The sequence below is a fragment of the Rhinatrema bivittatum genome, chromosome 10, assembly GCF_901001135.1.
Source record: "Rhinatrema bivittatum chromosome 10, aRhiBiv1.1, whole genome shotgun sequence".
NCBI lineage: Eukaryota > Metazoa > Chordata > Amphibia > Gymnophiona > Rhinatrematidae > Rhinatrema > Rhinatrema bivittatum.
Genome location: NC_042624.1, coordinates 119,145,642 through 119,162,257, shown reverse-complemented (window position 1 = coordinate 119,162,257; position 16,616 = coordinate 119,145,642). Strand labels below are relative to the sequence as shown.

Genomic DNA, 16,616 nt, shown 5'->3' with positions numbered 1-16,616 from the left:
TTATGCTTTATCCTATTTTCTTCTGTTGGATCCTACTTCCAATTTTTGAATGACGATTTTTTGGCTTAAATAGCCTCTTCTACCTCACTTTTTAGCCATGCCGGTAATCGTTTGACTTTCCTTCTTCCTTTCTTAATGCGTGGAATACATCCAGACTACACTTCTAAGGTGGTATGTTTTAACAATGTCCACGCCTGTTGCATACTCTTAACCTTTGTAGCTGCACCTTTCAAGTTTGTTTTTTTTTTTTAATTATTTTTCTCATTTTATCAAAGTTTCCCTTTTGAAAGTTTAGCACTAGAGCTGTGTTTTACTTATTGTCCCCCTTACAATCATTAATACAAATTTGATCATATTAAGGTCACTATTGCCAAGTGGCCCCACCACCATTTCCTCTCTCACCAAATCCTGCGCTCCACTGAGAATTAAATCTAAAATTGCTCCCTCTCTCGTCTGTTCCTGAACCAATTGCTTCATAAAACTATCATTTCTTCCACCCAGAAACTCTCTCTCTAGCATGTACTGATGTTTCACTTACCCAGTCAATAGTGGAGTAATTGAAATCTTCCTGCATTACCAGTTTAGTTACCTTCTCTAATTTCTCTTAGCATTTCACTGTCTGTCTCATCATTGTGGACAGTGGTATACTCCTATCGCTATACTCTTCCCCAACACACAATAGATTTCTACCCAAAAAAATTCAATTATGCATTTAGTCTCTTGCAGGATCTTTATCCTGTTGGACTCTATGCTATCCCAGACATAAAGTGCCACCCTGCCATCAAGTTGCTCTTCTCTATCATTGCGATATAATTTGTACCCTGGTATAGCACTGTCCCATTGGTTATCCTCTTTCCACCATGTCTCTGAGATGCCAATTAAGTCTGTCATCATTCGCTGGTATATGCTCTAACTCACCCATCTTACTTTTAGACTTCTGGCATTAGCATACAAACATTTCAAAGTGTGTGTTTTGTTTGTATTTTTATTCTGCTTTTCAGTTGATAGGGATAAATTAGAATCCTTTAGCTCAGGTGAGTCTTTAATTATAGGCACTTGGATTACTTTTCTTATTATTGGAACCTCTCTTTTGGGATGCCCAACTCTCATGCTTCATTAGTATCCTTCAAAGATACCTTCCTCAGAACCATGCGCTGCTGAGCGAATGTCGGCTTTCCCCTTTGATTTAGTTTAAAACTGCTCTATCTCTTTTTTAAAGGTTAGCGCCAGTAGCCTGGTTCCACCCTGGTTAAGGTGGAGCCCATCCCTTCGGAAGAGACTCCCCTTCTCTGCCCTCTGACTAGCTATTTAGTACAAAACCCACAAATTCCTGGTTTTTGCCTACTCTCTGACTAGCTATTTAATACAAAACCAGCAAATTCCTGGTTTTTGCCTACTCTCTGACAAGCTATTTAATACAAACCCACAAATTCTTGGTTTTTGCCTACTCTCTGACTAGCTATTTAATACAAAACCCGCAAATTCCTGGTTTTTGCCTACTCTGACTAGCTATTTAATACAAAACCAGCAAATTCCTGGTTTTTGCCTACTCTCTGACAAGCTATTTAATACAAAACCAGCAAATTCCTGGTTTTTGCCTACTCTCTGACAAGCTATTTAATACAAAACCCACAAATTCTTGGTTTTTGCCTACTCTCTGACTAGCTATTTAATACAAAACCCGCAAATTCCTGGTTTTTGCCTACTCTCTGACTAGCTATTTAATACAAAACCAGCAAATTCCTGGTTTTTGCCTACTCTCTGACAAGCTATTTAATACAAAACCCACAAATTCTTGGTTTTTTGCCTACTCTCTGACTAGCTATTTAATACAAAACCCGCAAATTCCTGGTTTTTGCCTACTCTCTGACTAGCTATTTAATACAAAACCCGCAAATTCCTGGTTTTTGCCTACTCTCTGACTAGCTATTTAATACAAAACCAGCAAATTCCTGGTTTTTGCCTACTCTCTGACAAGCTATTTAATACAAAACCCACAAATTCTTGGTTTTTGCCTACTCTCTGACTAGCTATTTAATACAAAACCCGCAAATTCTTGGTTTTTGCCTACTCTCTGACTAGCTATTTAATACAAAACCCACAAATTCTTGGTTTTTGCCTACTCTCTGACTAGCTATTTAATACAAAACTCACAAATTCCTGGTTTTTGCCTACTCTCTGACAAGCTATTTAATACAAAACCCGCAAATTCCTGGTTTTTGCCTACTCTCTGACAAGCTATTTAATACAAAACCAGCAAATTCCTGGTTTTTGCCTACTCTCTGACAAGCTATTTAATACAAAACCCACAAATTCCTGGTTTTTGCCTACTCTCTGACTAGCTATTTAATACAAAACCAGCAAATTCCTGGTTTTTGCCTACTCTCTGACAAGCTATTTAATACAAAACCCACAAATTCCTGGTTTTTGCCTACTCTCTGACTAGCTATTTAATACAAGCCCTAGTTATTTTGCCTGCCTTCTGACTAGTTATTTAATACAGGCACACAGACACCCTAAAGAATATACCCCAATAGTTTACTTCTCCCCAAAACTTTTAAGTTCTAGAATTTCCCCAAGCAGTACTTACCATTTCTTTTCAGCCACCAGCAAGGTGATCCTCTCCTCTCAGTGCTCCCACTGAGTGCTCTTCAAGATTATTAAAAAGATCAGAGCTTGATTTAGCCCCCTATCTGTCTTCCATTGTGAATGCTAGTTTAGAACAGGGATATTTATCTGTTTCATTATAAGAAGCCATAGTTTGACCAATTAAAAAAAAAAAACCAAAGCAGATCTTGATCCATAAATGATTGACCATTATAGTCCAATATCAAATCTATATTTTCTCTCTAAACTAATTGAGAAAGTGGTAATGACTCAATTTACTGACTTTTTGAACCAAACAAATAACCTCTGTGTAGACATTCAAAAACAATGGTTAAAATCTTCAACTTAATTTGTGAAGCCAAACAATCTGGTTTTCCTGTTGGTTTAGCGCTGAGACAATACTTTTGGCTGTTTAGAATGACGTACACTCAAAAGCGGATGCTTTAATAATTCTTCCTGACCTGTTGGTCACTTTTTATTCCATTAATTATGAACTATTTTTGGATCCTCTCTTTGACACAATACTGGTTAAAATAGCCTCAGATCGGTTAAAAACCATTTATCCATCCAGTCTTATCAAGCAAATGGAATCAATTATTGTCTTTTAAAAAGAATGTATTGTATGGGGTGCCACAGAGTCTATATTGTCTCTAACTCTTTTTAAGATCTATTTATCTCCATTAGCTACTTTGCTTCAGGGCTGTGGTATAAATTGTCATTTTTATGATGATGACATAAAATTGATAGCCTACATTGGCTCTGCATTCTGAGGGTTTTACAAATTTAAATAATTGCTTAAGCACAATTTTGGACTGGTTAAAGAACCACAAGCTAAAACTAAATCCTTCTAAAATATAAGCCTTATGGATTAGGAGGTTATGTTAGACCCTTGACATATTCCCTAAATTAGCAAGAACATTAATTTATCCTAAGAATGTTGTTACCTCACTGAGTGTGAAATTAGATTCTAGATTGCTGCTTTAATTCATCACACCTTTTTTCATGTGAGAAATGTGCGTAAATTAAGATATTTTCTGGATGTACATGACTTCCTAAAGGTTATTCATACCCTGGTGGCAAGTCAGCTTGATTACTATAATTCACTATATCAGGGTTGCACTATATTATCTATAAAAAGAATAGTAATTGCAAAATACAGCAGCAAAGCTCCTCTTCAATGCTAAAAAATGTGACCATGTGTCTCCAGGGTTGCATAAGCTGCATTGGTTGCCCATGGCTTCACAAATTAAGTTGAAGATGTTAACCATTATTTTTAAATGTCTGCACAGAGGTTAGCCCACTTATTAACTGATTTACTAATACATTACAGGCTTATTCTAGTTTTACATCCATCTCAGCAGGCAATTTTGGTTATTCTATCCCCTAAAAAGATGCCTGAAAAGCAGAATATAAACCATCTAAATAAATAAATCAGATTGCAGCATACATGCTAATCTTCTTTCAGATATTTAGCACCAATTCTAGAACAAAATTCCATTAGAACTTTGTCTAGAATCAAATTTGCAGAAATTCCCAAAAGTATTAAAACTTGATTATTCACACAAGCTTATGACTTGTGAGTGTAATTGCTTGCCTTTATTAATTTAGTCAATTTTATCTGTGTTATTGGCTAGTGGTTTGAATTTACAGATCTTTTATAATATACATATTCAATTGTTTCATGCTGACTATAATAATGTGTTTATGTTGTAGATTACTTTAAATGTTTGAATTTGCACTGCTTTTATGTAATTGTGAATTGTGGTATATTAAATAAATTACAATGAATACATAATGGGAGATAAAAACCAGTTTATCCATCTAGTCTTCCCAGTCTAGATTCCTCCTTCATGGGTCTCTACCAGTTTGGTTAGATGAATATATAATCCCCATGTTTTAAACCAACACCAGCTTCTCTCCATCCATGTCTTTTACTCATTCTGCCAACCTTGTTTCTACCACTAACTTCTGTAACTGTTCCAAACATGTCCAAAATCTATTACAGTGCCAGTCTATGCTAATTAACTTTTTCAGGCATTGTTGTATTTTCCTTTGATGCTTATAAAACCAATACTTAATCCACCACATGGGACATCTTCCATATCTTACCACCAAGTTTCATAACAATCCACACAGCAAAAGTTAGCTGTGGCCTCCTCATGTTCACTAATGACTGATTTGATTATAGTTGCTCTGTGGAGGTTACCCAGTCCTTCTTGAAAAGCTAGTGCAGGCTGTACCATTACTGTTGGTGCTTAAGAATCACTCCATGGGGGGTATCTTAGCCTACTTGAAAGCCTGATACAGTCCTGTCGCCACTATTAAGGTTATAACTGCTGTTCCATGCAGGTTACCCCAGTGTTGTAGGGTTGTAACCATGGCAGCCTAATGGAGCTATAACACTGCTGTAAGGCTATAATTTAACCTAATGCAGCTATACCTCAACTTTCTGCCCAAAAGCTTGTGTTTTCCCTTCTTTGGGCTTCTAAAACTTCATATGACTGTGCAAACTATCAAGCCCCCCTCCCACAACACTCTGTCAGTCTCAAGCATGTTTGAGTTCTGTTGCAGATTTGGTTGCCATTGCTTCTGCCAGTGGGATGTATTCACTATCGTTTTGATTAAAAAACAGTATTTTCTCATGTTTCCTGTGTACCCTGTTCTTTGTAATTTCAGGTCATGACCATTTGTCCTTGAATTTCAATTTCTATGAAACATTTCATTTTACCATACTTTATGGAAACCTATCAAATATTTTAAACTTTCTATCTTGACTCACCATTCTTTATATTTTCCAGTGAATACAGTTTGAGATGTTAAGCCTTTTATTTTTGTAGGGTTTTATTGCAAACCTTGTATCATTTTTGTAAGCCTTTTCTGAACCACCTCCATCCTTGCAATGTCCTTGTGGAGATAGGCCTCCAGAACTGAACATAGTACTCAAGGTAGGGTTTCACAAGGGATCTATATAGAGAAGATATTACCTCCTTTTGCCTGCTAATAATTCCTCTGCTTACACAAGCTACTGCTAGCTCTCCCAGTTGCTTTATTTCATTGACTGGCTATGTTCCTTTTACTTTCCCAGCTATTTTTGGACTTTTGTGGTATACAATCAGAAAGTCTACTTTCCCTGAACAAGTCCTGTAGTGCAAGAGAATCAGTTGGTGGGGAATGAAAAGGAGCACAACAAAAATAATCACGTATTCAATATAAACATATTTCTTGTTTGCTATACTGCATCAGATCAGAATCAGTGAAATATATAAGCGATGTGTAAAGCAAATGTGACACACCCCCCCCCCCCAAAGTACTGGGTGGGATATGCAGCATGTAAATATAAATGGCATGCTAGCATATACTGTCCATAGTAGACCATATGTTTATGCAGTTTTGTGTGCCACATCATGTTACTATAACAATTTTTTCTTTCCTTTTTTCAAGTTGGTGGGACTTCTCCACAGGACCAGCTCCCCTGGTTCTAGTGTTCCCAACTCACCAGCCAGCTCTGGACATATCCGGCCCAGTTCTCTGCATGGACTGGCCACCAAAACTTCAAAGGACAGTACAGATCTCCCAGGCGGGAAATCAGCAGGAAATATCCCCCTCTCTCCACTAGCTCACACCCCATCACCTACACCACAGTCTACCTCCCCTCAGCGTTCTCCCTCACCTCTTCCTGGACATTCCGTTGACCAGGCTGTAGTATTATGCAGTCTTTCCCTGTTAAATTGCACTCTTCTCCTCCCCTGGTAAGACAGATTTCAAGGCCCTAAAAGCGCTGAACCACCGAGATCCCCACTACTAAAGAGAGTCCAGTCAGCTGAGAAATTAACTGTCTCACTCTCCTCTTCTGAGAAGAAATTGAGTTCTCCCCGCAAGCACAGCCCTGGACATCTCCCATTCAGAGTTTAAGAAAGAGATGTTACAGCGACGATCCTAGTTTACAGAGCTTGCCAGAATCTATGAATGAGGCACCAGGAGGGAAACTGGGGCTGGCAGAAAAAGGAACACTACACAAACCAGCTCCCAGGAAGCTGGATTGCTATTCGCCAAGATCGGGTGGAGCGAAGAGAGTCTTTACAGAAGCAAGAGGCAATTCGGGAAGTAGATTCATCTGAAGATTGAAACTGATGATGGTTCAGAAGACAGTCAAGATGGGAGGAGGTTGGAGAAGTCGTGTTTCAGTGCACACCAGGGCCTCAGAGATATTTACTGAAGCAAAGTAAAGCTTCTCAGTTAGAGACTAAAGACAGTGTAGAGGAAGATCCTTATTTGCCAGGCAGTTCTAAAAGTGAAAAAGAACAGAAGATATCTGAAAACCATTCCAAGGCCACCTCAGAGAAATCTGAAATAAATGAAGGATGTTTATCTGCGAGCCAGTCGCCATGTCTCACAGCAACCTATCCAGCAGCCTTTAATAGAAAGGAAACATTCTAAGTCATCAGAGTGTTCAGAAACCGAAGCAAAAGAATGTTGTGAAGTTGCAAGCCAGGAAAACCCATGTTGTGAAGACAGTGATACCCAAGAGGACCAGGTCCCATACTGGAAACTAATCAGGTTCAGCCAGTGAAAGTCTATCATTGTATTGAAATAGACCACTTACATGGTCCAGTGAACTTGTTCCTCTGTAGTTTGTCAGAAACTAAAAAAGATGCCCCAGTGGTCATCGGGCACTTTCCCCTACTTCCTCATTCTTTGTCTACCAGATGTTGTGAACTGTTCATTAAAAGTTAGTGCAGTGGACTGCAAGGGTACCAACCACAAGCAGGAGCTTTTGGCAAGAAAGCAGAATAGCAAGTCACTGTGTCTGGAAAATATAAGTGAAAAAGTACCTCATAGAATTCAGGAGGAAACTGAAAAGCACCAGGACTGCCTGCATGCAGAAAGCTATGTGCAAAGCCAGTGTCAATCCAGTACTAAAGAAGCACCAATCCTGCGCCCCTATGTGCTGCCTGCCCAACAGCAATGACAAATCCCCTCTGATGTCTCAGCTGGCCTCTGTGGCTAAAAGTATGTAGGCCCTGTAAAGCTTAGCATCCCAGGTACTAAGGAATCTTCAGAACAGGGAAAAGATTTGCCTCAGGACATTAAAGAGAGAGAAAGCAAAAAGACCAGAGGTCTCCACTGTTGGGTCAGGCCAAGAAATAGTAAAATGCTTTCTTCTTGCAGTTTTGTAAAAATCTGTGAATCCTTCTGTGAATCAAGCCAACCAACCTCTCAGGGGCTGGCCTGCTCTCAAACAGGAAACAAGGAGTCTGGGTTTGGTCTTCAAAGGTACTCGAAGCCTTAGGAGACAGCAGAAAAGTTTCTTCATCAAAAAATGTAACACATGTGCCTGGAGACAGACTGTTCAGGCATCTCCACTGCTAGACCTTAGACCATGGAAAGAGGAAACTATGGCTCAGGAGAAGAGCAAGGAGATCGGAGGTCTCTTGAAGGACAAGACTGCCAGCTTACACATGGGGATATCCTAAAGAAAACATAGCAGTAGCATCCCTGAAATCTATGGATTTGAATGAGCTGCATAGACAGAAGCAAAAGAACATTCTTTTATACATTTCATACCTGCTCTCCTCTTCTTGTACACATCCTGCTTGATGTTTTATGTATGTTTGATCAGGGGATCTTGCTCTGTTTCATTACTGTGCCTGTTGGCCCACCCAATTTTCCCTGCATCATCTTTAACAATCTGTTTTATGTTGGAGTACTATTTGTCCAAAAAGGCTTATTTGATGCTATTAACCAATAGGGCCTGGACAAGAAGCAACCTGTAGAATCCCAAACATTGAAACCCGTCCAGTGATAGGTCCATAAGAGGGTTTTGGTGGCAAACACTTCAAATGAGAAATGGAGCAAGTATAAAAACTGCAGAAAGTCATATATTTTAAAACAGAGATGAAAGGACCCCCATTAACAACCAGTAATAGCTAGAAGAAACATTTTTTATTCATTTTGACATATTTCAGCACAGCCCATGATTTGTCCCTGGTATTTTTTTTTTAATTGCTCACTTTTTAATGTGTTCCATTTTATAATTAAAATAACATGTTTTGTTATTATTCACATTATGTAATATGGCATTTATCTATACCTTGTGCCTCAGCCCACCCAGGCCTCAGTTTATTACAGCATATACAAAACACCATCATATTTGCATTGAAATAATTAAATCCTTAACTGGTTGGTTGCCTTTTGAATTCAACCATTGTAAAGGAGGGTGGACAAGACCTGATGCTAATGTTTAACATTGAGCTATTGGACCAACTGAACCTTGAATGTATCTTCAAAAAAATTCTAGCGTCCTCTAATACTGAATTTGGGGGTTGAGTTCCTCTGTTTTAAACTTGTGAAACTCTAGATTAATGGCCTTAAGAGGGCTCAGCCTGAAACAGTACACTTGAAAGTACTGGAAAGTTACATGGATTGGGCAATATGAATCTGCCCAGTAAAATGCAGTAGTACTTCTTTTCTCAAATTATTTATTTGTTTGAACAGCCAAAAAAAGCATAATTCAGTTAATAAAATGGTGGCTGAAGTGATTATACTTTAAACAGCGCTCTGTGCTTTTAAGCACATATTATACCTGCCCGTTATTTGTATTGCTTGCATTGCTATCTATTGACAGGAAGTTGACTTTTTGGACTTGCCCCCATTATAAAACGTTTGGTGGTTTCCACTGCTTATTGTGCTGTGAAGCCTATCATTATAGTAGGACTCTTTCTCTTTCAATAGCAGCTAGATATCTGAAGTTAGAGCTCGGACTAGATTTTATAAGCAGTGGGGGGGGGGGGGGTCCATTTAATAACTGATTTTGAGAGCTTTGATTTTCAGCCATGGACCAGCATTGCTGCTTTTTTGTTGTTATATCAGCAAATTGTTTACCATGTTGTGGGTATGTGTGTGGATTACTTTGAAGCTGTGAAACACACTTGACTTCTATGTAGACTGCACATAGAAGCCTCTAGCAAACTCCAGTGATTAGTGTGTAAATAGTTTTCAGTGATGAATGTTTTAAAGGTACAGGGCTATCTTTTTAGTTATATTTTGAAATTCCAAAGCTAATTTTAAAACACCTACATACTCTGCTTTATATTAAATAGCAGGCAGAGTGCTTTATGATTATGTGGACATGCACTAAGCCCCTTTACCTGGGGCTTCCTTTTATCACTACCCTAGCAGTGCCACAACACACATACCTTGATTACCTGATATAGTGTCACAAAGTCATCGAAGCAAAATTGACATACACTCCTGGTGACAGACACCACTGCCAAGCAAAACATATGTTATGCCAAAAAACCCTTTTTTTTTTTCTTTAAACATCTTTTAGTCCTGGAATTCAAGCCACAAGGACTTGAATTACAGTTTGGAAGCAGTATTACAGTGGTGTGGAATATCTGTTGTGTTGCATTAGTTAAATGCGGTGAAAAAAGACATTAGTTAAAATGAGCAATCATCTCCCAGACTAACTGAAATATTTGCCTTTGGATTATTGCGGTCACAGATCCCCATCCCTTAACAGTGCTTGATGAGATTGTGAGAGGGCCTATTTTAGTTCAGCCAGATAGGCATTTGCATTTTTGTAGCTTTGACATATCCCTGCCACAAGATCTAAGCCTTTTATGAAAATGTGGGGCCAGAGGGGAGAAACATATTTTCACCTAGAATTGTTACTACAAAATGTGTGCCAAGCAAAGGCTACATTGAATGAGAGCCTTCACTAGAAGTACTGCCTAACCAGTCCTAGGTTCCAAAATGTCAAAGATTTGACTAGAATTTGTAATGCTGCTGTGCCTGGAAGTCCAAAAAAGAATCATCTTTTAAATAAGAAGTAGAATCTCAATCAAAAAGCTGCCAATAAAGTAGAAATATAAATAATGTCACTTGGATGTCTCTGACACTCACAATCAGCCTTAACAGTAGAATGACTGTATGTGTGAGTGGCTGGAAATAGTAGTTGAAGTTTTCAGTGCCAGCACAATCCTAGCATATTGCCCAGTAAAGTGCCATTGAATTACTCCATGTAGTTACTAGAGCTGTTACTTTTGAGGGAAGTAGCATGGCTATTTGCAGAGGCAATGCTGTGGCTTATTAGGCTGTAGATAGTGGCAGCAGTAGCAACAAGTGCCCACTACAGCCAAGTTAGCCTGAATTATATGAGGAAAGCTAAGATGGAAATTAGGAAGGAGGAGAATCCAGGCAATGCTCTCCTTTCTTTCTGAAATACCCATCAAAGCTGCTTTCCCATGAATATTTGGGGGGGGATTAGAAAACTTAACTGTCTCCTTTTTTATTGTACTTTGCTTTATTACAATCAATTTTTGTTTTTCATCTGTACCAATCAATGCATTTCCATAGGGTGCTATGTGTTGTTGTTGTTTTTACTTTTTAACTTGTATCTGACAGAAACTAATGCTATTTATTGTAAATAGTAGTCTGTAGAATAATTGTACTAGCTTCTGTTGGAGAGCACTGCCGGAGACTCTGGCATCCAGCTGCAGACAGGAGAGTATGAACGTGTCTGGTGACAGGTGACACAAGTGGTTTGTGGACTTGGTGTCTAGATGGTGTTTTTTGTTTTTGTTTTGTTTGGGGGGAGCTTTGATAGGGGAGAGGTGAAGTCTCTCTGATTGTCTCACTGCTGTAATCGCAGAAGAGGACTGACATACAGAATGTGCATCCCTCTTGTATCTCTCAGACAGATACAAGCCTCTCTTTAGACATGCAGGATCCATTGTTAGACTCTGTTCATCCAGTAAAAGGAGCAAACCATGGAGTTTCTAAGTGTTCTGAGAGACTTAAACCTGCTGCACAATAATGGTGCAATACGTTTTTATTAATGTGCCTGCATGTTGATGTTAAACACCCCACCACCACCTCAAAAATTAAAGTTTTTTTTACATACATGTGATGTGATGTCTTGAATTTCTCAGATTTTATTTCTATGCATGTTGACTCATTTCTCCTTGCTGCTTCCCATCTGGCATTAATTATTCTTTACTATTGCCTACCCACGTACTGCAGCAATATAATTTTGCTGAGCTCAAGACACTCCCTTGAAATTGACTGGCAACAAGATGTTGCAGGAAGAACAATAATCCATTTTCCCTTTCCCCCAGGAGCTATGAGTGAAACTTTAGCAACATTCCCAGCCTACTTGAGATGTGTTGAGATTGGCCTTGGAATAGAACTGAAGTCTCCTGCTAAGCACTATAGAGCACTTGCCACTTACCACTCAGCTATCAGTCTGCCCTCTGTCTCATCGCATTTTAAAGTACATGCTACCAGAGACTTTCAAAATATTAAATTGTTTTAACTATAGGCAGAAACCAGATGCTGTTGAATGACTTTGGCTCGGAGGGAGTTTAATTGACTAATTCAGAAACAGACAGTGGGGGTCTCTCTATCAACTCTCGATGCATGGTAATGCACATTATTTACCACTGCTCCCATTGTTTGCAGTGGGGGCTACTTACTAATAACACATGTTAATGCATGTCACTGATTGATAAGTAGACTTCAGTGCATATTAAAGGTTGGGATTGAAGACCAGATCTGCCCTCTAACAACCAAGCTACAATGCCAGCCTCAGCCACTGAGATCCAACATCTAGTGTGTACTGTATGAATGCCATTGTAAAATCACACAAGTCTATCACTTCTCCTTTATCAAATCTTCTTGCCCACACATGATGAGTCTGAAGGAAACCATTCTTATGCTAGATAATTTTTATTTATTTGTCATTTGCTCTTTCAGGTCTCTACTTATGGATGCTGCCATGCCTCCTTTTTTCCTGGGACACACAGCAGGCAAAACATAAACCAGGGACTTTGCAAATCAATGTTATATGCAGCACATGACCACTCACTGAATTAATTTGCCAGTTCCCAAGATTCATACTATCTGGCCTTCTTGAGTCACGGAAACAGATAATTTGATCATGGTGGCCTAAACACTTGCACATAACTGTAAGTGTGGAAGAGACATGCACTAGCATTAACAATAAACATTCTGAGGAGGAGTAAAGTCTTATAAATAACTACCATGAGCCAGTATTGTGAAGCAAGTTGCTTACTGGTAACATATTCTCCACAGACAGTAGGACAAATCAGTCACACAAGCTGTAACTGGGGTAACTTGCTGGTGTGGCAGTTGCTACCCTTAACAAATAACCATATCAAGGATTAATGCAAGTCCATCATTGCTCTCTGCTTCAACAGCAGTGGGAAAAGGGGAATTGGATTCAGACACAACCAATGGGAGCCCCCGATTTATTTACAGTTTTGGGGAACAAATAAACATGGGGGTAACTTGATGAGGCAGCTTTTTCTACCCTTAATCATTAAGCCTGATTCTTTTGATGCGGCTCCATCATTGCTCTCTGCTTCCACGGCAGGGATTAGGGAAAATTGGATTCGGATAGCATTCGAGGGCCCTGAATTTTATGGTCTGGGAAACTGATAAGCATGAGGATAACCTGCACAATGCAGCAGATACTGGCATAAGCTTGCTGGGCAGACTGGGTGGATCATTTGGTCCTTTCCTGCTGTCATTTCTATGTTTCTAAGTGGGTGGTGTCGCCGCAAACGCTGATCCAAAGTGTACTCTCTGAGCCCAGAAGGACTGAAAAAGTCTCTCTAAGCATGCATTGAAGTCCCCGCACGTTATTGCTGTGCAAGCCCTTTCAGTGTAAAACATAGGTAATAACTTCAACTCTAAGGGGAGGCAGGCGGAGTTGTGGGGCTGATTTGTCCTACTGTCCACAAATTTGCTTACAGGTAAGCAAATTTGCTTTTTTCGTGGACAAGCAGGACACAAGCAGGGACTCCTAAACTAAAGGCTGCATTGAAATGAATTCCTTTTGGGTAGAGAATAATTGTAACCTGATAAATGGAGGTCGGAGGGAGAGTTGAAGAGTAATTAAACAGGTTGTTTAACACCACTTGCCCAAAGTTACTATCTCTTTGAGATTACTTCTCAAGACAATAATGCTTTGTAAAAGTATGAATGGAAGACCAAATTGCTGTTCTGGAGATATCTGGTATTGAAGCTGAACTGAGCTGTGCTAAGGATGTTGAAGTAGCCCTTATTGATGAGCTTTAATTTTTGGTAGTTAGGCGATACTCTTAGGGTAGATTTTAAAAAAGAACGCCCACGCGTACTTTTGTTCTCGCACCAGGCGCAAACAAGAGTACGCCGGATTTTAATAGATAGGCGCGTAGCCTTTTAAAATCCGGGGTCGGCGCGCACAAGGCTGCCCAAAATCGGCAGCCTGCGCGCGCCAAGCCTCACAGCCTGCCTCCGTTCCCTCCGAGGGCCGCTCCAACTTTCCTTCCACTCCCCCCCCCCCACCACCACCTTTGTTAGAAAAGTTACACCTGCCGGCCAGCCAGCGCGCAATTTCCCCGGCCCGGGCGCGGTTTCGGAGGCAGCTGCCCCGCCCCCGGACCACACCGCCACAACAAGCCCCCCCCCCCCCCCCCGGAAAATCCCTGGGACTTACGCGCATCCCGGGGCTTGCGCGCGCCGCCGAGCCTATTCAACATAGGCTCGGCGCGCGCAGGGGGAGCTTGGGGCAGGTTTTCGGGGGGTACGTGCGTATCTTACACATGTACCCCTTTGAAAATTTGGCCCTTAGTGTGTAACAATGTGAAATACAACTTGGGAGCCATGCAGACAAAGTTTGCCTTTTATTGGAAAATATTGCATCACATTGCATAAGAGTCAAACAACGGAGATGAATGTCTTCTGCAATCCTAGGAATGAAGAGTTTGTTCTGCCTTCGAAGTGTGAGACTTTGGAAAGAAACCTGGTAAAATGATGGATTGAGTCATGTGCAAATGAGACACTTTTCAGAAGAAATTTGAGGTGTGTTAAAAACATAAGATTTAATAGTAGAGAAAATGTGCTAGATCCAATTCCTTTATTATTCCAAATTGCTGAACAGGTAGTTAAAAGGCTTAGAAAAGATTACAGTCTGTTTTCAAATACTGTTTCGGTCCCCCGACTCAGGTCATCTTTCGCAGGAATGCTGTAAATAGCATGTACTCACATATATGCTATTTAATAAGCCTCAAAATACATGTGCAAGCCAGGGGACAGGAATCAATTCGCACTTGTAAATAAAAGGAGTAGGCCGAGACATTCTGGGGCAGAGCCAACATTTACTATTTTATAAGACATTTACACACACAAATTTGGCAGCTTACTTGCATATATTTACACCTGCTCTATAATATATTTGGAATAAGTGATCATAAATATTTTAAAAGTGAAATACTGGATGAGGGGGTCTGGGTGAAATGGGGAGAGTTCAGGCTGAAGAGTCAGGAGAGCCGATGATCTGTAGATGGACTGGGCAAACTGGTAGACTAATTGGTAAAACTGGCAATTTCATTGCCGTGCACAGGTTAGAAAATCTCCTGACTTACAAGCGTAAAAGTTGACTTATGAGGCAGGAGAGGGGCAAATGCATGTAAATTATATAGGTAAAATCTCCATGTGTATATTTTTAAATTTACTATAATTCCAAGTGCCCTTCCTGACTTAAAGTAGTCACTTCAATAAACAAAAAGTCAGTATGCTCCAAAAAGTGTATACAATATTCATGTAATGGAGAATCACCAATTCAGAAAACACTTGAAACCCTTCACGGTTAGTGCGGTCAAGTCAATCATCTACTTCAGTAGATATATTTTTTATGAGTGTTACATGCAGGTAAAATGGTCTTAGACAGTGTCGATATATCTAAACAAGCAGCTATAATCATCTCCCAAAATATCCTGACATCAGCTGACGTTTCATACAGTCAAATGCTTCAGGGGAACCCACTTAAATAAGACATTTATCTGATCAAGATGTCTTGACAGACGGTCATCTCACAATCTTAAACAAGATTCGATTTATCCAGCTAAATCTTGAAAGCTGTACTTATCCGGACAAGTAGCAGCAAAGTGGCTACTTAGCCGAATAAGTCTAAAAAGCATACATATCTGGCTATCTAACTTGGCCGGATAAGTAACACTTTTTAGACCTATCTGGCTAGTTTACTTAGTTGAATAAATGGCGTTTTAAGGCTTATCTGGCTAAACTGGAATTTATGTGCATTTCTTAACCTGCATATATCATATATGCATAGATTATAAAATACAGGAGTAGATTTTCATGAATACATACACACTTATATATGGGCGTGAGTGTGCATGTTTCAAAACTATCCTCTTAAGAGATTCACTGAAATGTACGACTTGACCAGGGTGCCTAAACTTTTGCACAAAACTATACAAAGGTGAGATCTTCTGGTTAAGAGATATTGGGTGTTCTTCTTGATGGGAAAGCAAATGATTCTGATATATAAAGAAAGGCAAATGTAAACTGTTTTTACACTGTTAATGCTAATATAATGAAGATGCTCTCACCATTAGGTGAATTCCTCCCACATTTGGATCTGTGTGTGAAATTGTAGATCTGCTCTTTCATGTTTGTGGATTAGAATTGTACAGTACTTTTGTGTTACAGATTATGAGGGATCAAACCATATGGTGTCTATATTTAGCCGCTCTGCTTGTTAGCCAGTTATGCATATTCAGTGATGCAGGTGTGCTGCTCAATATGCCTGGCTGACTTAGTTAGCCGGTTATTTATAACTGGCTAACTTTAGGACAGCTCTATGACACGACCAGCTAACTCTGCTCCTCCCCTGAACACTTCCCACCTGCCCCCGGAACACCCCTGACTTAACTAGCTAAATTTTAATAAATAGTTACCCAGCTATAATTTAACCAGATATGGGATGAATATAACCGGTTAAGCCATTTAGATGGATAACTATTACATTATTCGTCTAAATGGCATTTCAGTATTTTATTTGCAAACATTCCTATACATACCTAGTTTACCTTCAGGGCATTTTAGAAGAGCCTTAAGCGTAGTAACTGGTCTGTATTTTTGCTTTGAGCTATAGAACAATTGTTAGTGTTTTGTAGATGTGAAAAGAGAAGAAGTACCAC

At 39.6% G+C, this 16,616-nt stretch overlaps 1 protein-coding gene across 1 annotated transcript in view; it reads left to right on the top strand.

Moving 5' to 3' along the window:
- Positions 1-7,751, top strand: part of MAST2 (microtubule associated serine/threonine kinase 2) — a 360,153-nt gene extending 352,402 nt beyond the window's left edge. Inside the window, 8 exon segments of the mRNA XM_029618685.1 lie at positions 6,049-6,068; positions 6,070-6,300; positions 6,303-6,374; positions 6,376-6,492; positions 6,494-6,538; positions 6,540-6,647; positions 6,649-6,729; positions 6,731-7,751. Of these exon segments, the coding sequence (XP_029474545.1) occupies positions 6,049-6,068; positions 6,070-6,300; positions 6,303-6,374; positions 6,376-6,492; positions 6,494-6,538; positions 6,540-6,647; positions 6,649-6,729; positions 6,731-6,823 (767 nt within the window). The 3' untranslated portion in view covers positions 6,824-7,751.
- The last annotated feature ends 8,865 nt before the right edge of the window (positions 7,752-16,616 follow it).